Source organism: Gallinula chloropus (genome assembly GCF_964237585.1).
Source record: "Gallinula chloropus genome assembly, chromosome: 11".
NCBI classification, from domain to species: domain Eukaryota; kingdom Metazoa; phylum Chordata; class Aves; order Gruiformes; family Rallidae; genus Gallinula; species Gallinula chloropus.
In genome coordinates, this window is record NC_140096.1 from 18,749,120 (window position 1) to 18,773,863 (window position 24,744).

Consider the following 24,744-nt stretch of genomic DNA (forward strand, 5'->3'; position numbering starts at 1 on the left):
GCTCTGGGGAGAGGAGCCTTGCCAGGGAGCAGGGGGGACCTGTGAGTACTATGGGCTGTCTAGGGTCAAGGCTCAGCCAGCAGTGAGCTTGTTTGTTTATTTATTTTAAGAAGGAAACAGATGGGGAGGAACATGAGGAGAAAACAGGGGAGACTCCTTCCTCTTTGTTAGGGTGCGTACTTTTGGCTGGAATGATTCACCCCACACCAATGCTGTGGTATCCAGCTGCATGTGCTCAGTGTGCCGGCTGTCAGGGCAGGGCTGCAGCAGAGCCTGGGGTGCTCCAGTCACCCCGCTACTCTGGAGGGAGTGCCCCTGGGTGGATGGTGGATCTTGGCTGCACCACCTCAGGGTTGCGATGGAGGAAGGAGAGGCCAGGTTCTCCTCTGACCTGCCACAGTCTGGAGCAGTTTCAGACAAAAGCAAGGAGGTTGGGAGCTACTGCAGTTATTAAACTAGTGGAAAAAATGAGCTTCCTGGGGTCAAACATGCTGGTTCTCTCTCCCAGCCAGTACTTACAGACTCTTCAATTCACCTCTGGCTCCTTGTTGGCCCACATGCTACAGCACGGGATGTCTCAAGGGAGAGAATTGTCTTCCCTGATGACAACAAGCAACTTCTCCTTGGCTGATCCCACCATCTGCTGTCCTGCTCCTGAGCTCCCATGTGGGCTGGGGGCTCTGTCGATCATGTCGTGGTAGCCAGGTTCCATACAGGGGCAGTTTCCGAGACATCCCACCCAGCAGCTGTGGCCACTCTGGGTGGTGGAGCCCCCTTGGAAGTGCTTTTGGTCAAGATACCGTGAGAGCACAAGGTTGTCAAGTGCTGTTGGAGAAACAGCTTGATGAAGGTGTGAAAACCTTCTTTCCTCACCGGGAGCAGAATTGGCAGGCTCGTGGCAAGGGAGTAAGGTCTGGGCCACACAAAGGCAATGCAGGCAGTGTAAAGGTGATGTAGGGAGTGTAAAGGTGATGGAGACTTCTCTGGAGCCTGTGCCGACTGACTCGGCTGCAGGACCCTTCTCAGAGCTGGTCTGGGGGGAGCAGCTGTGGGCAGCTCTCACTGCTCAGTGCCACCAAAGCTGTCCACATACCCAATACCCTGGGGACAGACAGGCTGACTTGTACTGGTTGTTCTTCCCCCTAAGGCTGTGGAGTGGGGTCTCATGGCGAGGGGTCCCGAGGCTGCCAGGGTGCTTTCAGCTAGGAGGACCATGGACGAGCAGGGACCTCGGTGTTTTCACCCAGGGGAGACGAACTTTGCAACAGGGTAGAGCTGAGCATCCCCCAGATGCCTGGCTTTGTGCAGCAGAGGCAGAGCTTTCTTTGTGTGTGGGATCTCGGCCTTTGACTTCAGTCAGAGTCAGGACCATACCCAAGGTGTATTTTCTAAAGTTACTTGTGTAGCTACTGAAATTAAAATCTCTCCAGTGAAGCCCTATCTTCCCCGCAGTCTAAATTCAGAACAACAGAGCAGCCTTTAGTCTCTGGAGATAGTTTAAAAAACATCTCAAGGTCTGTGCTCCTCGTGGAAAATAAAATTCAGATAATATTCCCCACATCTGACAGAGTTCCAGCCTTTGTTCAGAATGGTAAGGGCACCGTGTATCGCGTTAATCAGGGATTCAACTCCATGCTGCCTTGTACCTGGGAAACGGCACATCACCGAACCCCGATAAGGTGCTGGAGTGTACTGGGAAAGCAGCCTGCAGGAGAGCACGGGTGGTTTCTGCCCTTCCAGTCGGGATCTGAGGAGAAGGTTTCGTTAGGACCAGCAGCCTGAGTTCCTCTGGCTCTCACTGCAGGCGCGCTCCTCGCAGAGCAGAGCCGTATATCACCCGGCATTTTATGCGTGCCTAGGAAAGGGAGCCTGAATCCCCTTCCTGCACAGAGAGCTGACAGACTGGGGGCCAACGCACAGCCCTCGACAGTTTTTATTTACTATAAACCTCTTGAGTGAAGGCTGGGGGATTTTTTTCATTTACCATGTTACTGTATGGAACCAATCACTATAAATTTAAATGGAGAGCTGGTAGGAGCACACTTACCTTTTATATAAATAATTGTGCGAGTGCCGCTGCCGATCTGCTATTAGGATTATTCAGACCTTCTCAGATTTCATTGTAAAACATTAGGCTGCAAGAGGTACTGTAAGGGTGTGATTATCCAAAGAGGGTAAGTAGTACTGAGCGTTGTCGGCCAGAATTACTACAACAGGGAGAAATGCTGAGTAGCTGGGAGTAGAGGAGGCTGAGGAGCATGATCTGCCATTCAGAAACACAGTGGTCTGTGTAAGGAGAGATTCCACCTGGTTTCTGTATGGGTCTGCACGGGCTTGGCAAGTTTGTCCTCAGAGTGTCTTTGGGTGCAATGCGAACCGTCGGCTGAGTGTAGGTGTCAGCCCCTCACCCCCCTCACAGGGCGCAGGGCGCATCAGCACTTGAGCCGTGCTGCAAAATACTGTCAGTGTGGCACACTGGCTTGTGGCACCAGAACATCACGCTCTTCCCTTGGTGGGGTTGGCTGGTAGGACCTGTCATAGGTCCAGTGGTGCTGGCACAGGAGGTCTTCTGTGAGCTTGGGGCTGAAAGGGACCATCGGTGGAAGGGATGACCTCTTCCTGCTGCAGATGCAGCCCAAGCACCTTCTGAGTGGTGACAAACAGTTGGTCAGGTGAACAGGAGCTGCTCTAGAGTTGCAGACCCAGCAGGACCAGGGACCCAGACTGTTGGAGTGCAGGCAGGTCTGGGTGCAGTGGAGCTAGCCGGTGACTAGAGAGTCACTGCTCTTCTGCTGGAAACAGAGCCCAAAGCTGCACTGTGCTGGAAAGGATGCGGTGCTGGGCGGGCGCTTAGCTGCCCTGCTCCAGGCATTGCCCATCCAACAGCACCACTGTGGTGAGGACAAGTGGTTTCCAACTTTTTCTCAGAGGCAAAGGGAAAGGAGCAGTGCTGTACATACACTCCTCTGCTGCCTTGATTTTTCACCTGTGATTGAGATTTTAATTTCGCATCCCATATGATTTCCCTGTTGTAACACACGCCTCTTGGCTGTCACTGTAACAATGCCTTTTCTTGGCAGGGAAGGCAAATCTGAAATGAAGCTCTTGAGCACTCTACTGTGTGAGTTCCTCAAATGATGGCTGTGTTTCTCCCCCTCATTCTGCCCGTTTTCAAATAATTTTCATGCTGGGAATAAATCTGAGCGCGTAACAATCATGTTCAGCATATGATAACCAGAGACAATTGTATATATACAAGCAGCCACATGGAAAACAAACGAGCTGATGGAAAGACGGCTAGAGCATGAGACGACCCAGAGACCGCAGTTACCACGTTCACAGTAAGACCAAATAACTTTTCCATTTCCATATAATCACACTTTATTATTATTATTATTATTATTATTCCCCCCTCTGGAAAACGGGATTCTGAAAATCACTTTTAGCCACTAAATTTTTATCTCAGCAGTTTCTGTGGTGGTGGGAAAAATACCCATCTCCCACCAACCAATATACCATGGGCTAATTATACTCAAGCAACATAAAGCTGAAGCGTCTCCTGAATTTTGTCTATGAAATTCCAGTGAATTCAGAGGGATTTTCTAACTGGAGGTCAGGATTTGGACACTACGGCAAAGGCTGTGCAGGGTCTAAGCTGTTTGGTAATTCTTAAATGCCAGGTACACTGGGCTGCTGCTGGCACCCTGAAAACATGCTGGCTCTGATGATACAGGGCAGGAAGGTGGGCAGGATTTTGATTATTTTTTTGTTTTAATCTTTTCAGTATGTTTTTCTTCCTTCCTTCTGTGTTTGAAGCCAGTTTTCTTTGAAAGGCATCTACTTTTAGTTGGGGAAAATCACAAAGCTGAGGCATTTTGGGAGAATTTTATCAAACACCTTTATCTTGATAGAAGAAGTTGTAATTAAAAAAAAAAAAAGTGAATTGACTTCAGTGGAATCTTTGATGATAGGTATGCAATGCACACATGGACCTCAACAGACAATGTCTTTTAAATCTGAAATGGGTTAACAAACCTAAAAGAAAATTGAGATAGTTGCACATTTTCATGGGGAAGTTCACCTTTCTTTAACCGTAAAGCAGTTGTGGATGGATGGATGGATGGATACCTATGTGTGTATCTGTAAAGAATATGTGCACACATAAATTATGCAATTTTAAAAACAATTTCACTGTAAATATATTTACTATTCACTCATTGTAACATTCCTACACTCCTGTGCAAAATGGGGATTAAATATGTTAACGAAGCAGATGTTCAACGCATGTGCGGCGAGAAGAATTCAGGAGCACTTGGCAAACATCTACACCCTTTATTATTAAACTTGCCCTCCAAATAAATTGTTCAGTAAATTGTTCCTTCATCAAGGATAGCACCTGGTGATGGCAACCTGAGTTGGATACTTTGTCACAGTCTAGGACACTCCTGTGCTTTTTGGTAGTGGAAGGATACTCATGTAAATCCTAACCAGGCATTGCAACACTCCCTTCCTCTCTGTCTTTACTTCATCATCCTGTTGCCTTCTTTATCTTCCTGCTGTCCTGCTGAGTGTGACCCCTCCGCAGTCTAGAAGCAGGATAGAACCTCACCTGCTTCAGTTCATGCTCTGGTGCCTTAGCTGAGATCCATCCCGCTGCTGGGCGTTGCTTGGGAGTGACCTGGAATTTGGGGCTCTCACAAAATCTCACGCCCGGGCTCTAGTAGCTCTGCCAGTTTGGCTCTTGTCTGCACAGAGATGTATGCAGGGGAACTGCCTGGGATGGACCCAGCTGCCCTGGTGAGGGTTGTGGTCCATGTCTGTCTCCCGGACTCCAGGTAGATACTTCAAAAGGAGCTCAGTGTGTCTACAGGAGCTGCTGTCATACCTTGATTACAGTGTAGCTGCATACAGAGTGCAGTGACTGAAAATATCCCTGCCTTCTTGATAGTGTAGTTGGTGGCATTTAGCTAACTGTGTATATTCTCCTTTGGTGGAATTAAATCTAGAATTACGCAGCAGATTGTTTCTCCAGAAGCAGAGTCTCGCTCAAGCCTGCTGCCGCAGCAGAGCCTACCTGAGAACTTCCAGTTGTTTGAGCTGCTGTTTGCTGTCTGTTGCTATGGTGAAGTGATAGCACCAAACTGATACCAGAAAGGAAACGATATTTTCTGAACTGATTTACGAGAAGAAAAAATGTACAGGGGACAGAGAGGTCACGGGAAGAGTGTGGGAAGCTTGAGGAACTTTGAGGACTCTCCTGAGCCAGTGTTTCTCTTTTTAACCAAAGGTCCAGCTAACCCTTTGAAGGCATCCAAGAATCATCTTGTGCAGTGCCACCCTGGTGGGGTTTTGGGTTTTTTTTTTTTTGCAACCAATTAAATATTCTCCTAAACTGCAAATATTACTAATTTCAACTTGCCTTTTTCCCCTTGCAGTTTGGGAGTTGACGTGCACATGGCAAATGTATTCATCCCCTAGCTTTGCAGCTGGTTTTGGAGATCGTATGTCCCAGCAGTGTAGTGCAGATCTCCGATCAAGAGAACCTTCTTTAGCCTCCACCTCTGCAAGTCCTATATCATTTATGTCTTTTCTGACAATTAGATATTTAACCCTCCCGAGCGCCCTGTTGTGATAGCATCATATGTCCCTGCCAGGCTGGAAACTCCTCCTTGTTTTCTCCCAACACTCTCCTTGTTTTCTTACACCCAGACCCCCAACCTCCCGAAGATGCTGTCTGGAACAGCTGGCCTGCACAACACGTGCTGATGGCTGGTCACCCTGGCAGCCTGGACAGGCAGGGAGACCCCGAGTGCTTGGCTCACAGTTCCTGTGGAGCAGACTTCGTTCTCCTCTCTAGGCAAGGGCTCTGTATGTCATTCCCATCTCAGCAATGACTCGGGCATCTGGAGTCAAGCAGGGCCTGTTAAACAGCTACAAGCCATGACCAAAGCTCCCTTTGGAAACATGTTGGGAGGTAGGGTAGAGATGATGCTTGTTGCAGAACGTTCTCTTTCAGTCACTTGAACCTGAGTGGGTTTTAAAGTATCATCTTGTCTCTGTGCCATGTGCTGCCTCTGTAGTCCTGTTGGGAAGTGTGGACAGAGGCAGGATGGCCAAAGAGGAAAGGATATACACTTGTGATTGGATATTGCTGGGGAGGAGGGAGGGTGCTGGTGTGGTGGTATTTGCAGTTTTGGAAACAAGTTATTTGATGATGTGAGAGCAACGCTGACTATAGCAACGTTTCAGGACTGGGAAATAAGTATCCAGTGGCAGCTTGCTTGTCCCAGCACTGCCTGATTGCTTCCGCTAGTGTCACTTCAGTGGTGTCTGAACTACACCTCAGCTGTATCATCACCAGCTTCTTTCTAATGTGGGGTCACGCCTCCCTTTATGTCTAGTCCTTTGCTGGACTGCTGTTGGGTTGTAATTGCTTTGGATTCCTAATAGAGTTTCTTGGTCTGCTGTCACAGCGTGATTGCAAGAACTTGTGTTGCATTGAATGTGGTCTTGATTACTTGCCAATTAAAGTGCAAGGAAAACACTTACAATCTTCTCCTTTAAAATCACATCTAGATTCTATCTCCTCTGAGGGCTATGGGAAACTTGCAGAGATTGTTTCCAGTTGTCCTGTCTTCCTACTTTTAGCATTTGGCTTTGTGGGGTAGGTGGATACATATATTTGTTCTTTTTTTCCTTTTTAGTGTGGTCCTTTGCATGCAAAGAGGAAGCAGAAACACCCTTCTGAAGTTGAATTTTCCTCATTGCTCATATACCAGGTCGCCTGGGGTTTACAAGGTTTGGGACAGTGCCTCTTTAAAAAGAAGATATGTGGAAGCAGATGGTCCCATGGTAGCTGAGCACGGAAGAAGATGCCTGAATAAAGTGTGTAGTAGCAGGAAGGGTGTGTTAGATGGGGGAGCAGAGACGAGCGGGGAATGTAAGGAGGCAGTACGCAGGGGCACACGATTTCCAGGAGTCTGGTAGCGTAGGAGGTGCTGTACTGCAGTGGCAAATCTCTTGGAGCAGGTGTGCAGGGGCAAACTGCCTGCCTGCCACCCCCTGGGCAGCCTGGCAGCCTGTGCTGGGAAAGAGCCAGCGCTGAGGTGTGAAGGGAAGCAAAAACAGGAGGGGGAGAAGGGAGAGAAAGGAAGGGAAAAGCCAGGAGGAGTGGGGACAACGTGACAAGATGTGGGGGGAGCCCACCTGTGAAGGTAACCGTGAGTTTCTATTTATCTTGCCTGTGGTTATCCTGTGAGGAGGTTTTGAACCGCTGCCTAATACGACTGTCAATTATTTTAACTTGTATTTCTCACCTCAGTCCCCATGAAGTGCATTTGACAATAATTAATTTTGTGTGTGCAACTGGGAGCGTATCCTACTCCTGCCGAGGTGTCAGCTTAATGGGATATGGCTACAGGGGATAACAGGCTGTGCCACCCCATTAGGGGATTGGGGCGGGGGGTGTCACCTGTTCATCTGGACTAATGTTATAATTGTCGGAACATTGGGTTTCCCGTAGCTGAATTGGGATCAGATTAACCTCTGGCTCTCTGAACTTGCATGCTGGCAAGCTCCTGGAACACCATGGCTAATTTTATTTTCTACTTTCAGCACGTATTTAAGATAACTCTTTTTGTTTCATAGGTTAAAGAGGAAATATTCTCACTGGCTAAGATCCCAGCGAGCAATTACAAATATTTTACTATCGTTACAGGTCTTGGAATTCAGCCTCAGGCTGTGGGCATCAGAAAAATCCATATGTGGAAATCCGGTGTGTTGTAAGACTGGGAGGGTCTCTCATGGAGGGACTCCTCCTCACCTTTACTGAAGGCAAACCCTTGATTAAAAAAGAAACCCAACCAACAAAAACCCCTCTGCAAACAGCCTTCGACTATGCTAGTTAGAGAAGGGTTAAATGAGCCTCTTCTTCTCTATTGCATGTTAACACAGAGGGTCAGGGATGGGAGAAGCTAGGTCCAAGCCTGAGGCTTTTGAAACAGCCCCTAACTCGCCTAATGAATATGCTGTTGAGATGAACAGGTCATTTAACACTTTTTCATGCGCTATTGTCCACCCAACCTTAAATGTCAACTCTGTCACTCTGATAGGCTGGTTGTGCTTAAAAAGGTTTCCTGGCTTTGTTAGACTCCTAGGAGGAATTCCCCCTGCCCTTATCCCTAATTGCTGGCAGAACCCCACGGATGTATTTATATCAGCCTTTTCATTCAGGTCAAGTCTTCACTGGAGAATTTTGCCAGTGGGTAAGGGTTGCAAAGAGATTCGATCCAGACAGAAGTGGAAGCGCCAAATGCAGTTGTAATTACACTGCTTAAACTGCAGCTCACCGGCCACAATGGAATAACTGGTTTTGCTGAGGGCGGGATGCTTGGGATGCCGCTGCAAGGAACACATGATGATGTGCTGGGACTGCTGTGGCTGCGCTAGGACCCTTCCACAGAGCTGGAGTTCAGCTGCCTCTGAACCCATCCGCGCCCGATGCGGTCCTGACCTCGGGAAAGGCTGTGTGCTGAACGGGGCTGGTGGAAAGGACCCTTCTGCTGAGACCTGCTGTGGAGTTAACCCTGCGTGACAGAGGTGGGTAGCCCGGCCTCTGGTGTTTCAGCCAGGCACATCTTCAGCATGCTGACCTTAGGTGCCCAGGGTGCTTGAAAACGTGTTTCACGGGAACAGAGTTGCATGCTTGAGAGAAAGGAGTGTTTATCAGCAAGGTTTTCTGAACTTCCTCACCTTGTATGTAGCAAGCATGTTTCTTCTTGGGAGACTTCTGTTTTTGCTATGACCCATGGGGTTCAGTGGCCTAGGTGGCCTCAGAAAATTACTTCTTAGCTCAGGAGGGGAACAGGCAGGTTGCCCCAAGCTTTCCAGTGAGATTTCTTGATGCCTCCGGTACTCCTTGCCTCGAATAGACTCCCCAGTGCAGCGGTCAGGTGCCCAACAACATGGGTGCTCCTGATTTAACCACACAGTTGTGGCCTCAACGTATTCCAAAGCTGGGTAAAGGGCAAAAGGGCTGATGCTGTGTTGGTACCCAACACCTCATTGTAGTTATCTGTGCCCGGAGACCTTCTGAGACCCGCATCAGCTGGTGGATAGAAAGGCAGAAACTCAGGTATCAGCACTGGGAAACAAAGGCTGATGGGGTGAAACAGCACATCTCCAAGTGTGCATGCTGCAGAGTAGAGCTTTTGTAGCTGTACCCAGTGATGCTGCCGAATCTGAGCCCAGGTAGCTCCTCAGTAAGGAAACCGCTTTGGGAATGCACTGAGCTGCCCCTCCAAAATGAGAACCAGGTAACTGGATTGTTCCTCCTGGAAATGATGATGTATGTTTGGGAAACTTTCCAGACTCAGTAGCTCGTTTTGAGGACATCATCACATTGGGGGCCCTAGTAATTTTTCTGTGATTGATGTGTTTGTAATTCACTGAGGTGCTTTTAAATTTCAATGTGTGAATTCATCCCAGCCTCTTCCTAGCAATTAGTAGGTGATGCTACCCATGATCAGAAGTGCCCACACGACAAGCACAATGCACTCGGACCAATACTGGACAAGCCCAGTAAGGACATGACATCAATTCAAATCAACTGTTCGGCTGCAATCATCCCAAGGGCAGAGCAAAAGCCTAGCAAAACTAGCAAGAGGTCAAGTACAAGTTAATGTCAGGACAACTTTCTACATCAAGGCAATCTGGATTCAGACAGAGAAGCTCATTAAAAGTATTGGGGCTGATCTTTTACACACAGTGGTTGTCTTCCAAGACCTCTCTGAGGTATTCATGGTCTCACTGATGGGAATGAGATGGTCAAGATACATTGTGAGAATAGGTGGATGATCTGTGGAGCTGATCAGTGGTGGTGAGGATGCAGTTTCCTTACTGCACCCGTTGTGCAGTGTTCCACAAAGATCAGTTATTGCTCTGGCTCTTTTCAAGCACTTCTGATTTCTGAACAGCTTAAATACTGCTGGGCCTTATTTTGCCATCCAGCTGACACGAGTGGAGCAGGACAGAGCTGTGAGATCAACCCCACCAAGCTGTCACTAGGGTCAAAAAAGACCTGGCTGTTGGCTGAAGAGTAGGTGAATTTATTCTAGAACTTGGGCAGTTCCAGGGAGTAGAAGCTGGCAATATGTAACAATGGATGACTTTGCTGGATTTAAAATGTATTTAAGTAATCCATTGATTTGTTGGAGGATGCCTTGGTGACTACAGGATTTTTCACTGCAGCCTCCCTGTTCTATCATCTCTAGCCAAAGAGGAGATGCCATTCCACCTTGGCAGGTAATGATGTGGCCTCTGCTGTTTGCATCTCTACAGTCTCCTGGACAGCACCAACATGATGTACATGGGCCAGAAGCCTTCAGTGTTCAGCCACTCCAGCTGCAACAGGACTTAGTGGTCAACCTTCTCAGCAACAGGCTACTGCAAGTGTTGGAAGCTGCCTGCTTTCTATGGGACCTCCTTGAACTAAATTTTATGCCTCAGTCCTTACTTTCAAGATATTGCCTGGCCTGGGTCCCTGCTGTGGGATGCAGGTATGGCTGACAGTTGCTTAACTTGCATTCATTTGCAAAATAAATCCTGCCTGTAGTGATCATGGTGGGGATCAGGTCAGCACTTTCTGAAAGGAAGGTACAGGACTGTTTTGAACTCTCCTGGAATCGTTGCAAACCCTGCTGTCATCTGTGCCAAGATCCAGCATCCTGACATTTCATTTAGTTTGGCTTTTCTTCTCATGCTTCCCACAGCATAAATGCCCAGTGATTTGTACTGTTAAACCAACCAAGCAAACCCCTTCAAACTGCCAAACCTGAAGAGCTTGCAGCAGAAGGTTAAATTTGCCCAGCCAACTTTCTAGGCTGTTTTCTTGGTGCTCGGACACGGGTGCCAGGGGCAATGCAGGGCAGAGGGCACCACAGGAGAACTTCTTTCATCAGTGGCAGTTCTGGCAGCAAGTCGAAGCTTTCCCTATGGGGGTTATGGTCACTCAGTTGCTACTCAGCCCTCCACTGCTTTCAAAACCCTACTGAGACTGCTGGGACAAAACCTTCATCCCAACTGTCACTCAGCTACCAAAAGAACTCCTTTGCCCCTTGACCAGCTGTCAAAACTTTCCTGGCCTTCCTAGATCAAGCATCTTGGGCCTCATAGGCTCCCTTGGCCTATGAGAAACAGGAGGGATGCTGTGGAGGTGGCTAGCAGAACTGCACAATCAATGCCTGGTGCTGGTCCTAAGCAAGCTCATAAGTAACCCTGTCCACTGGGGCTGCCACCTTTGTAATGCTCCCAGCTTGGTGCTCCCTAGGACGAGACGGTGGTTTGAGGAAGACAGTGTTTTAGAGCACAAAATTGTGCAATTCCAGAGCCAAGAAAAAAAAGCCTTAATTATTCAACTAGTTTGAAACACTTTAAAGTATCCCTAAAAATAGGTGAGGGGAATGTTTGTCAGCTACAAAGAGATTATCCTGCAGTAGTATTGCTTGTCTTATTTTATGATGATGCTACAGAATCCAGTCCCTCAGGTAGCCTCATTAACATTTATGAATGAACCCCTTGTTTTGTGCTTTTGGTTTTAGAAGGTAGAAATAGGGCAAGAGGCTGGTAAGACTGGTTTTATCATAGATGCTCTGGAAAGCCCCAGGACACAGGTGTAGGTCTCTATAAGCCTCAGTGGTTCTGTGTATAGATGACAACTGGACGGGGGCGCCTGATAGACCAGCTGAGGTGTATCCTAAGGGAGAAATCCAGGCAGTACCTTGGCTAAAATCCTGGGTGAAATTCCACGTGCTTCCCAGTGGATCTGTCAGCGGGAGGCTGGCACTCCTCTATGTCTCATCAGTCACTTTGTTTTGATCTCTTCCGGCAAAGGCAACCTGTGGCCATATGTTGTTACAGCCGTAAGTGTTTCCACAGGGCAGTATCTGGCCAACCCTGATGCATGTCAGCATCTCAGCCCAGGGTGGAGGCTTCTTTTCGCTATCTATTCCTTAAAGAGGGCAACTGTTTCTTCTGGCTATCATAAAAGAAGGGTGGCAGTTATGCCCAGCCCATAACAGTATGTGGTGGTTTCTGAGTCTTACCGCTCCAGCCTTAAAATAACAGCTCTTTTTTTCTCCAAGCAAGCCAACAATTGTGGTCAGCCACTAATACCAGTTTAACCATTTGGCAGCTGCCCTATAGGAAATAGAGTTTTTGAGGGAGCCAAAGTAGCTGTTGGCCCCAGAGCCCTGCTGGGGCCGTTTCAGCCAGAAAGGGCATGTTGGGGTTTCCTTGCTCCCAACCAGCCTCTCTAACAACCTGACCCTAGGAAGTTAGTGCCAAACAAGCTGTGGAAGTGAGTTAGAAAGAGTAATTCCATCCTGTTGGTGCTTTACTTGCTGAAGGAGCGGGTAAAACGCTCTGATGCCCTGCAGCGAACACGCAGCTCGGTCGCTCCTTTCCCTCCACCGCGGGTTGCGGCTGCCAGCGGAGTTTGTTTGGGGCTCGGTTCCCTCCCCGCGCTGCGCAGCAGTAACCGGCTCTGCCAACAGTGCCCTTGGGCTGGAACCGGGCCGCGGCGGCTCCGGGGCAGGAAGCGTCAATAAAGGGCTACAGCGGGTGGGGGGGTTTCCCCACCGTCTCCCCCGGGACGCTGCCGGAGCTGTCCCGCGGCTCCGCGCCCCCCCAGCTCTCGCAGCGGGTCTCAGCTCCGGCTGGGCACCGAGGCGAGCAGAGCGCGGAGCCGCTTGCCACTGCCGGCCCCCGTGCTGCCCTGCACCGCGGAGCGGGGTTTGGGGGGTCAGGGGAGCCGGGCCCCGCACGCCGCGCACCAGCTCCGCGCCCGGCGCCGGCCCGTCCCGCGGCGAGCGGGACACCGGGCTGCCCCCCGCACGTGGCCGGGGCTCCGCGGGGCGCGCGGCCCCCTCGCGCCAACCTTTATTCCTTGTTTCTCCCCCCACACCCCCCTCCCCAAAACCCGTCCCCCCCCGCCCCGCTTTCCCCGGCGCGCGCCGCCGAGCTCCCCGTCTCCCGGCGGGCGCTCGTTTTGAATGAATGACCTCACCCGCGCCCGCCAACCGCCGCGCGGCCGCGCTTAATATTCATGAGGCGCCGCGCCAATGAGCGGGCGAGGAGGTTGTTTTAAACGGCAGAGCCCCGCAGCCAATCAGGCCGCTCTCGTAGGCAGCCAACGCGAGGCTGAGCCGCGCCGAGCCCCGCGTCGTGCCCTGCGCTCCAGCTCCTGTCCACACTACCGCGAACAATACAGGTACGTGCAGCCCCGCCGCAACTTTTCGGGGGGCGGCTGCCCCCTGCCCGCCCCGCCGCCGCCCCGCCCTGCCCCCCGCGCCTTCGTCCCTTTGCTCTGCCTGACCCGGGCGCTTTTTTTTTTTTTTTTAATTTTATATTTTTTTTTTTTGTTTTCCCTCCCTCCGAGTTTTGGGGATTTTTAAAAAAAAAACAAAAAAATTATTTAAAAAAAAATCGGAAAAATCACCCAAAACTTTCTTCGCCCCTCGCCAGGGGATCGGTGGTGCCGGGGCAGATGCTGCGCGCAGCTGGCGGGGCGGCGGGCGAGGCGCGGTGTTTGCCCCCCGTCCTCCTCCCCTGCCCCGCCGGGAGCTCCCCCTCGGCGCGGAGGGGCTGCCTGTCCCCGGTGCAGCCCGGTTTCCCCGTGCCGGGCTCCCGTACCGCCGAGAGTAATATGGCTGGTGCAGCAACTACACCGGGACTAACTCCTCTTCTCCCCCGCATGGGCAGGGATTTTTCTCTGCCGCCTCCTAATGTCGCACGGCAAAACGCGCGGCGCCCGCGGCTTTTATTTGCCCCCTTCCCCCGGGTGGGCTCGGTGGGGCTGGCGGCGGTGGGAAAGTTGTTGGCCGTGCGCAATGCCGTGCCCGCTGTTTATTCTGCATTAATATGGCTGTCGCTTTAGCATCTGACAGGGATAAACGCTGCGCGCTGCGCCCGTCTGTCCCGGCGAAGCAGTTTTTTTCTCGCCGCCGCCGCCTCCAAACTCCCCCGATCCCTTCGCCTCTGCCTCCGCCGCTCTTCCCCTGCCCGGGAAGGTGTCTCTGGCGGGGCTGCGCCCGCGGCGGGGCCCCGCATCGCCTCTTCCCCGCGCCGCGCCGCCCGTGCTGTGGGCATTAATATGGCTGGCGCTGGAGAGCCCCGGCGAAGGGAAGAAAGACGTGTAAGCGGCATAGGGATGGGGAGGGGGGTCGCGGCGGGGGAAATCTCCTTCCCGGCGCCCCGCGGGGGGCTCAAACCTTTCGCTTTCGCCCCGGCTCCTCTCCCCCCACCTTCCTGTGCCCTCGGCCGGGCTCCGGGGGGCCGCCCCGGGGCTTTCCGCACTCTTTTTTCTGGCGGCGCGGAGGAGCGTAGCGGCGGCGATAATGGCTGCACGGGAGCCTTTGTTAGAGAGCGCTGCGCTAGGCAGGGGCCGGAGGGGGGGGGCGCCTCCCGCCCGCGCCCCGGCCCCGCCGCCCCCGCCGCCCGGCGGGGGGCCGAGCGGGGAGCCCCTTCTCGGCGGGGGCGGCGTTTTGGCGGGGCCGGCGGCCGGGGGCGGCGGGCGCGGGGGGCCGAGCGCGGCGGAGGGGGAGCGCGGCTTTGTTCGGCGGCGCGGCGGCGGCGGCGCTGGGAGAAGCCATCTTAGCGAGCGGGGCCGGCCCTGGGCGCGGAGCGCGGCCGCCGCCACCGCCGCTCCCGCTGCCGTTCGCACCGGCCGCCCGGGGCCGGGCCGGCGCCCCCGGCCGCCGCCCGGCCCCCCGGCGCCCCCCGCCCGCCGCCCCGCCGCATTTCAGGGGCACTTTCTTTCATCAGGAGGCGTTTCACAAAATGGAAGATGAATTATTGGCGTCTGGCGGAGCCGCCGCTGCCCCCTCCGCCCGCCGGCCCCGGCCCCGCCGCAGGTGCCCGCGCCCCGCGCCGCGGAGCCCGGCCGCCGCGGTGACCTTGGCGGGGGAGGTGGGAGGAGGCGGGGGGGTGGGGGGGGAGAGAAGATGGCGGGAGGGGAGCGGAGCGGAGGCCAGGCCGGCCGCGGCGGGCCGCTGGCCCCCAACTTCGGGAGCAGGCGGCGGCCCCTTGCCCCGCTCCGCGCTCCCGCCTCGCCGCGGTGGCCCCGCGGCCCGCGGGTCTCCCCTCGCCCCGCGGAGGGCTCTCGGGGCGGCGGCGGGCATCCCGCCGGGAGCGGCCGGGGCAGGGGCGGGCAGCCCGAAGCCGCTTCTCCTGCGCGTGGGGGCTTAATGGGCGCAATTAAATATTAACGTTGTGCCAATAAAAATTAAATTTTCAGGCGCTGGAGAAGCTGTAAATAGGAAATATTGCTGCGGGGATTTTTCTTTTTTGGGGGGGGGGGGGTGTGTCGGGGGGGAAATAGATGGAAGAGGGGGGAGAGAAAGACAGCCCAAAAGTTAGCACCGTCCTCTCTGTGACTTGCTCATCACAGCTCTGCGCTGACCACTACGCCTCCGAACATGTCACTTGGTGGAGCAAGAGCAAGCGCTGCTCACCTCGCAGAGCCCCGTGGATCCTATTGTGTTTAAAAGTCGCCTTTACTCGCACACCTCCCGTGTGGGAGGTTATCACACTTTTAGCGGGAAGGGAGATGATCTCTCCTGCTTTCCTACCTGGACAGCAGCTGCTAACATGTGAACTCCAGCTACTAAAGGCATAAGTCACAGCGCCTGATGCTGTGCACGCCACTCAAGCCTCAGCGTGGTGGCCAACTAAAACAAATATTTTTATATTAGTTCATATATAACTCTTAATGGCCGGGAGTATGTGCATTTAACAGCCTGTCTCCACGCTTTGGACATGATGTAAATGTGTATCAGTTGTAAAACTTAAATCCAGTCATCGGTTTCACTTGGCTCAAGTCTGCAACCCGAGTCTCTAGGAAGAATAAGTCTGTTGGGGGTGGTAAGAGCTGTTGGGGAGGAAGAAAGGAATGTGTTAGTGGTGGGACATCGCTGCAGGGCATGGCAGTGTGTGTGTATAAGCACATATGCACCATCTACGCATACACACGTACATATGCACGTTGATCTGTATATGCATTCACTTGTTTTTTGCCTCTTTGCCCCCTCCTTGCCTACAGAGTCAAGATGGCTAAAGGTGATCCGAAGAAGCCCAAGGGCAAGATGTCTGCCTATGCCTTCTTTGTGCAGACGTGCCGTGAGGAACATAAGAAAAAGAACCCAGAGGTTCCAGTCAACTTTGCAGAGTTCTCCAAGAAGTGCTCAGAGAGGTGGAAGGTACTTTAATTTGTGGCATCCTGAAACGGTGTCTGGTAGGGTGACGTGCGTGTGTCTGAATGTGAAGGGAGCTGGTGCTCTTTTGGTCTGTGTGCCATTCTTGGCAAGGTGTCGCAGCCATTGACCAGGTGCTCCTGACTCCTGTGGTGGTTGTGAAGGCTGCAGCTCAGTGTGTCTGCCCGCTTAGGTTCTTCTACTGTACTCTGTCCTTTTTTTTTTCTGTTTCCAACCAGTGTCCTTCAGCAGCCACCTCCCAGGCCCATGTCCTTGAGGAGGACTCTGGCTGTGCTTGTCCTGTTCCCATTGCTTCTGTTTTGCTCGATATGCCAGCTGTGGCTGCAGTGTGTACTGGGGTACAGGACCTTCGTCCCCAAGGTGGTCCAGTTAGGGAACAAACAAACAAATTCTGAAACTCCCCTATCAAGTCGGTATGTGTTGGTGTGTTTACTTAAGTTTGCCAGCTATTGAACAGTTGGGTAATCACAGGTTCGGTGTCTTGTTTTTTTAGACTATGTCAAGCAAGGAGAAAGCTAAATTTGATGAAATGGCAAAGGCTGACAAGGTACGATATGATAGAGAAATGAAGGACTATGGACCGGCCAAGGGTGGCAAGAAGAAGAAGGACCCCAATGCCCCCAAACGACCACCGTAAGTAACTCTGAGGCATTAAATGCACTCGTGTTCTCATGTAGTTTTGCACCCTGTAACGCAGCTGATAAGTTTCCATAAAGGAAGTAGCTGGGGCATGCTGTTGGTGTAGCAGTGTTGCTACTATTCATAGTTTACTTGATCCTGTCTTGGAAGCTGCCTAGGCAGCTTGTGATCTTGAGCACTAACAGGAGTTGTCAGTGCTCTGTACCCTTAAACTCACGGTGATAGAAGGCATGCAAATGACTTGTTTTGCAGTGAGACTTGGATATCCAAGATGAAGGGGGGTGGGGTGGGGAAGGACAACAGCTGATTAAAACCAGCATTGAGTGAGGGCTGTTTGTCTGAGGCTCAGTAAAATCAAAACATTTTTGGGTTTGGTGTGGGGTTGGCTTTTTTTTTTTTTAAAGTAAAAAGAATGTTTCTTTGTGGATGTGGGAGAGGAACAGGGATGGGGTGCTCCCTGGGCATGCCGCTGTGGTGTTGACTCTGTTCTGGTGCTTCTCCCCAAGGTCTGGCTTCTTCCTCTTCTGTTCAGAGTTCCGCCCCAAGATAAAGTCCACAAACCCTGGCATATCCATTGGGGATGTAGCAAAGAAACTGGGTGAAATGTGGAACAACCTCAGTGATAGTGAAAAGCAGCCTTATAATAATAAGGCAGCTAAACTGAAGGAGAAGTATGAGAAGGTAAGGCTAGTTTTCATTGTGGCTTTTCATACTGGCTCGTACGTTGATCAACTTCTGTGTCAGACCCAGTGTAGTGACCATCGCCACAGCTTACAGACCAGTCTCCATGCACTGTGTGAACTCTGTACGTTGGGACAGTGTAGGTGGAAGAGGGGCAGGTGGATTCCAGCAAGGAGGGAGAACTTCCCCCAGCGTTGTGCAGCTTGTGTTGCTACAGCAAAGGGTTTGCTGTGCTGTTAAAGCAGCTCTGTCCCGTTAGCTAGCAGGAAAGTTCTAAGAGAGGCTGGGTTTTCTTCTCCTCCTCAAAACCAAAACAAACCCATGAACTCAGGGTTTGAGGCCTCCATCATCTGGAGGCAGTTGAGTATGCTTAGGTGTCTGCATACCTGCGTGCTCTAAAGCTTGCTGCCTCCCTTTTTGGGGGTGCAGCCATGGGAGGCCAGTCCCTTTGCGTTAACGCCTGCTGCTGTACAAATGCTGTATGTGTTTGCTGCTTAGAGCAAATTAAGACATCCCCTTGACTTTGCAGGATGTTGCAGACTACAAGTCTAAAGGCAAGTTTGATGGCGCAAAGGGAGCAGCAACCAAAGCTGCTCGGAAAAAGGTAGAGGAAGAAGACGAAGAGGAGGAGGAGGATGAAGAAGAGGAGGATGAAGATGATGATGATGAATAAAACTGTACAATACTTGTCTCCATGTGAATACCATAGAGTAGGGGAAACACCATAAATGAAGCACCTCTTATTTGAGATGGTGTCTCTTGCCCTTATTAGGCTTAATTAAAAAAAAATTGGATTCCGATCGCGTTGTAGTTTCTAAAAGTGCTCTAGAAATTGTAACTGGTTTACATGAAGTGGCCATGGGTGTAGTGAGCACCCTGAAACTGTATCAAAGTTGTACATATTTCCAAACATTTTTAAAATGAAAAGGCGCTCTAGTGTTCTCCTAACTCTGTGCACTTTGCTGTTGGTGTAACAAAGCATTTAAAAATGTTTCAAGCATTTTTTTAATTTGTAAGGTGGTGTTACTATATGGTTATTGGCTAGAAAATCCTGGGTTATAAACTGTACATATCTATAGTTTGTAAAAACTAGACAGATTCTTGTGGTACATGCTTAGAGTTATGATGCCTTAGAGGAGCAGTGATTACTTGGAAAGGCTGTACGTTCCCCGGGGTGCCATGGCCCAAAGCATGCACTGTGAGGGTAGATCTATTTACACTACAGTGGGCGTCCATTTAGCTTAAAGTTGTCTTTCTGTATATAGTGAAATAGCATTCTGCTGCCATTCTTAGTTGTGGAAAGGGGGTTCAGCTGGCATGAGAAGTGTATGGATTTTTTTAGTTAAGTGCGGTAGTTTTTAAACTGAAACTGTAGACACCTCTTCATCGTCAACTAAGTGGAGAGCCAGTGCAGCAACTGAAGTTCAAAAACACTCTGTACTTAAACGAATTTGCAACGTTCTGTTTTTTTTGTATGTTTAGAATGCTGAAATGTTTTTGAAGCAAAATAAACAGTATTACATTTTTAAAACTGTTCTTGACAACACTCTAAATTTCTGGTTTAAAAGGATCTTTAACAACAGCAAGAGGTTCATTTTGAAGTCTGTGGCATCCCTCAGGGCTGGTGACTTAGGAAACATTCTGACTCAAGGATTAAAAATTAAAAAAAAAAAAAAAAAAAAATGGTGGCCAGCCAAAACTGGCTGAATTGAAAGAGATGGCTGCTTCAGCTAATATGCAATCCTAACTGTTTATGGCTGAGTGGCATAAGATGCTATGCAAGTTTGAACTTTATTACTTGAACTTGGGAGCCTAAATGAACATTCATGACGTAATTGTTTGTTTGTGTGTGTATATAGCAGCATTCAGAGATGCAGAGAAAGGTAGGTGGCTAGGAATGAGGCTGACACCATGGAATAAGTATAAAAGCATAGTTTGGATTTTTTTTTTCAGTTGTGTTGGGTAAATTTATAGCCCAAATGCATTGCTGTACATATTAAAATGTGCCTTTTTTGTCCTGTGTTAAACTGTTTCAGACTTGTGGTTTTTTCTAGCATCTTGGTTCGTGGCAGGAGCCAGGCACCTAGTCTAACTCCCTGCTGAAGTAGGAGCGTGGCCCAGGTACTCAGTCTGTGTCCCTTCTCCAATGGTGCAAGTTTTAATAGGAATCGGGTGCTGTGAGGTGGGTTGGGGGAGCGGTGCAGGTCTGTTTCCCTTTTGACGAGCTGCCCGTGTCACCTCAAATCTTTCCAAATCTGAGCTTGGGGGTGTTTTGCAGCCCTTGGAAGGGAAAAGCAATACCTAGTCTCTAGCTGGCGAGACGAACCTTGTTTTTCCATAACATAGAAACTGCACAGACTGGTAAAACTATAGCACCCTCTTGCTACCCTTGAATTCCCTCCTTGTGCTGGCTGTAGTGATGTAGTTAGCAGTCAGTGTTTGCTTGGCAGCAAGGAGGAGACCTGAGGGGTGTGGGGGGGGAGGATACTTGCATTAATAGCAGGTCAAGGTTGTGGGTTGCTGTGTGCAACGGGCTTAAGAGGACAGGGTAACTCAGTGGTAACTGTGGGTACGCTGCTGCCCCCCTCCCTCTGAGCCAAGCTGCAGAGTATGAGGGCCAGGCTTGCAGGCAGTAACTAATGTTACTGATGTGGGTAAGACTACTTCGTTATCTAATTGGTTGGTGTATTTGGCTTCCCTTGACTTCTTAACAACCATAGTACCTTTGCAAAGCAGTCTGATGTGGTGTTGAGGTGGGCTGGGACCTAAAAGCAAAACCAGGTAAAACTTGGTCTCAGAAGCAGCAGGCTAATAAGCTTTGGTAAAATGGGCAACTTTTTTTTTAAGGCTGTTACAGTTGAATCACTCAGAAGTAATTGCTTAACTTACAGCAATTCTTAGTGTCTTTAATGTACAAAACCCACTCTTGGAACTTGCCCCTGGTTCTTGGGAAGCAGCATTTTAAAAGCCTTGATGAAGCTGTATCTGGAAAAGAAATAGGGACCTTCGTATTTGCTGCCCTTTCTGCACATCTTCCAATACAAGGGAGAAGATGACTTGAGATTCCAGCACGTGGAAATTTGATGAGGAAGTGGTGGAGCAGAAGAGAAAAGCAATGGCATCATTTCAGGAACTGTAATACTGTTTCTATTGTCTAGTTGGCAAAATCTCCCCTTAGCCACATATGGGAATTAGTGTAGATCACTGCTGTGCAAATCGAGCTTGGCTTTGAATTAACTGCTAGTGAGCTGAGCCCCCATTGATAGTATTAGCAAATAAGAACTAGAGCTGACACCTCTTTGTCTTCGTTATATTGGAAATCTATCGAGTTGCAGGGCTTGATTAAGGTCTCAGACCTTACAGTGCAACACCTATTCCTGCTCTGTAAATTTCTAAAATATAGTGTGCCTTGGGGATGCCGTTCAATACAACCCTAGTGTGGGACTCTGATTTGGCTGTTGCAGATGTAGTGATGATGTTTCTTCCCCCAGTAATCGGCTATTGATGAATATCATAGTGTGAATGTATATAAGTGATATATGATTTCCCCCATCACCACTGATTTCTGTGTTCTGAGATGTCATCTCAAGTATTAGGAGCTTAATTTCACCCGCCTCCTTTTTTATTTTTTGATAGAACATCCTCCAAATGCTCTTCCTGCTTTGAAATGCTTGTGGTGTTTCAGAGCAGACATTGCTGCTTTGGGCTGCTGTACAGCTAAAACTTCTAGTTTGACTTTAGTCGCAAGCCAAGCAGCATAAATATGTCTCTTGTTAACCCTGTTATATGTAGAGAAGGGTACTGATAAAATAAATTGGGGGGAAAGGGAGGGGAGGAATGAAGAGTTATCCCTGCATGAGTTGGGCAGAGCTGATGGTGAGACTGCTTATGTTCCCAAAATACGATTTGTTGCATCCCCCTGCCTGTGTGAGGATGAGGGGCTCGGTTAGGAAGAAGGGACAGTGCAGGTGGTGCAGCTGTTAAAGCTGCTCTGGGGAGGCAGAGGAGGGCTTGGCTGCATGGGGTGCTCCCTCCAGATGCCTGGAGCAGTGGCAGAGGTCTGAAGAGCTTTTGCTGAAGGAAAGCATCCGCTGATGCAGGGCAGAGATGGGCAGAGGCAGGCAGGGTGCTGCCCTGCAGTGCTGACTGTTCTGAGGGTCATTCCCCATGGCTGGTGCCACTTGATTTGCACTTGGGACTGTGTAAGTCTGGAGAATGCAGTCACTGCCCAAGCACTCCACTTCCCTCCACAGTGAAGTCAACTGTGAGGGGTGATGGGATGAGGGGGGCTGCTGAGCTGCTTGGTGCAGGACAGAGGCAGCCCCTGCTGAAAGGAGCCTAAGGGCCTGTTTGCATGACCATAGAGGCAGAGGAGCTGTGCTGTCCTGCTCTATAGCTTATATGTGCCTAAATTCAGTTGGAAGTCGGTAAATACTTGGTGTGAGGTGAAGGTGAGCCCTTAGGCTAAGGTGGGGTGGGGGCTCCAAAGGGGAGGAGCTGCATTGGGGAAGCCCCTCCGCAGGCCTGGTGGTAGTCACAAGGAAAACTCTGCTGCAGGTTGATTTCCTACTGCTCATGTCTGTATCCTAATGCATCTGTGGGGAAGCAGTGCATTAATTTTTCTGTAATAAAATTAATTAAAAATCCTAGTCCAAATACGTACTGAATCAATTAGCAGTGAACGGCTGCAGCTCTAACGGAGGTCCATGGGAAGGTGAGAGCCTGCTTTGGGGATCGTACTGGGGATACAGGCAGAGTCAAAACACTTCTCTTATCTGCTCCCTTCGAATGGCTCATTTTTATATAGTTTTATTCACTCCTAATAAACCCTGCAGGAACAGCAGTGAGGTGTGAGGGCTTCTCTTGGCTCTGGCTCAGGCGGTGGCAGGTGAATGGCTTTTCTCTTCCAGCCTCCAGCACAATTCTGGCAGCTGCCTCGAGTTTATGTTTTCCCTCTGCTCACTCAGGCTGTTGCATGGGCAGAGAAACACCTCCCAAGTAAGCACTCTGCTGCTGAGGGTTTTAGGGAGGAGGGTTTGGACCAGGAGAAGGATCTGGGATGGGACCTCCTCCCTGTTGGCTTTGCTGGGGTGAGAGCAGGATGCTGCATTTATGGCCATGCTGCTGTTTGCTTCCTGGCAAGCCCCGGGCTCCCCTCTATGAACATGAGCCCAACCTCTCCTCCAAGAGATAACAGGAGGATCTGTGACAAGTGACAATCTTGGTTTAGTTTGGGTTTTTTTTTTTTCTGCTAGGGCTGTACCAGATTTTAATGCAATAAACTGAATTGCAAATTGCAGCTGCAAAGCAAAACAAAGTGTGCTGGAGACCCCGTTACCAGCTGCTTCCCTCTAAACATGTTTTGGTTAGCAGTGGAGAAGGGAGTGAATAACCAGCATGTCTGATGGGAGGGGGTTTACCCTACAAGGTGTCTCCCTCCCTTTTCAGCAGGCTCCAGTGGGAGCACAGTGTGCACCTGCCCTGTCTTGGGCAATGTTTGGCATCCTGTGTTCAAAGCGCTCTGCAAACATCTTTCTGGTAGGCCTGATGCATATGTGCTGAAGCAAGATGTGGATGAGGGGTGGCTCCTTGCCTGTGCTAATGATCTTGATTGGTGTTGCCCACTGGTAAGAGCTCTTCCCTGAGCTCCTTCCTGCACCTGGGTCCCAAATCAGTCAGGAGGAAGCAGGTCCAGCCCTGCTACAGCTGACAGCTATGTCTCCTGGGTGGTGAGTACCTTCTTTCCTTGTGCCTGGAGAGCACATGGCCTCACCAAAATGCCTGTGAAGTAGCTAAACTGGGGTTAGTCTTCCTGTTAAGCCAGAGCAGAGATGGCAAGTGACCTCCTTGGGACCGGGGAGGCTGGGAGTTATGTAGAGCAGCAAACTGATGCTGCTGTGGGGTTAAGGCTGTAGGAAGTTCAGATACATAAAAGCAAATCTTGGTCTTGGTGGTGTTGGGAGATGTATTGACTGTGCTCAGGGGTCCCTGTCCTGAACTGTGTCCCCTGGCATGGTGGACTTGGTGTCCCTGGCTGAATCCAGCAGTCAGGAAAATCTCCCTGGGAGCCAAGCCCTGCAGTAGGACCGCGCACTTTGATGGTGTTTGTGGGTGACCCTTGAGGCCCCCCCAGCACAGAGTGCTGCTGCCCTGCCCCGTACCAGCTGCCCGGCCTTGCCTCTGGCTGCGCGCTGCCTGACAAGGCCCCGGCCGCAGCCCCTCGGCAGGCTGCTGCAGTCAGGCTGCGTGAGGAGGGGGGCTGCTGCCAGCCAGAGTTGCTGTTTCTTCCCAGCTCCTCCCCTCCCTCCCTCAGGTATTTCAAGGCAGAAAAATGCTCTTTTTTAAAAATATTGATCAAACAGGGCCTGGCTTTGTTGTTGTAAGAGCTTGTTACTTGTAAGTGTTTTTAACTGCTGCTTTGTGAAGCCCAAGATCCACTTCATGTTAGTTTAGAAAATTAATACACATGGAAAGGTGAAGTCGTTTGAGGGATTGCTTGAGACAAAAGCCTCTTGCTTGTTGCTAATTACTGTGTGATTGTTGTTCTTCTGAGTGTTACCTGGGAGGGACTACCAAGAGTTCATGATCTTGCAAGGAAGGTAGAAGCAGGGGCAATTTGGGCTGGTTTCCTTAAAAACTATTTTGGTCGAGTTTTGTTCTCTCCAGGTTTAGAGCTCAGATTGGGGGGTCTTCCCCAGGCTTGGTTGTTTAAGGCATTGCTACCTGCAGCTCCTGGCCAAGGTTGCTCCCCAGCAGCAGAGCCAGCGAAAGGAAAGGTATGCTGGCTCTTCAGTTTAGTTCGTTGCTTTGTGTAGTAACAGTTCTTGCAAGCTGCTGGGAGATTTCTCAAACCAAGCTCGAAGATCAAGGTGTTAGCTGTGAGTCTGAAAGAGAACCCTTTCTTTTGAGGGCTTGTCTGAAAGCGGAATAAAACCTGACCAGAGGGAGCAAAGCTGTATAGCTAAAGATCTCTCGCTCTTCACTGCCACTCGTGTTTCATTTGTTGGCCATTCCCCACCAGCAAGTGTTGTCTAGCAAGGAAATCCGCTAGACCAGACCTGGTATTTTGAATCTCGAGGCCAACTTTCAAAAAGCCTTCGATAGTTTTGAATGTAGACCTTGGCCATGCTTGCTTTCAACTACTCCCCACAAACCT

At 50.5% G+C, this 24,744-nt stretch overlaps 1 protein-coding gene across 1 annotated transcript; it reads left to right on the top strand.

Moving 5' to 3' along the window:
• Positions 1–13,221: 13,221 nt before the first annotated feature.
• Positions 13,222–19,119, top strand: HMGB3 (high mobility group box 3). Its single transcript, XM_084269327.1, has 5 exons — positions 13,222–13,267; positions 16,097–16,253; positions 16,762–16,901; positions 17,414–17,588; positions 18,118–19,119. The coding sequence occupies exons 2-5, from the start codon at positions 16,104–16,106 to the stop codon at positions 18,259–18,261; spliced, it is 609 nt and encodes a 202-aa protein (XP_084125453.1). The 5' UTR covers positions 13,222–13,267; positions 16,097–16,103; the 3' UTR covers positions 18,262–19,119.
• The last annotated feature ends 5,625 nt before the right edge of the window (positions 19,120–24,744 follow it).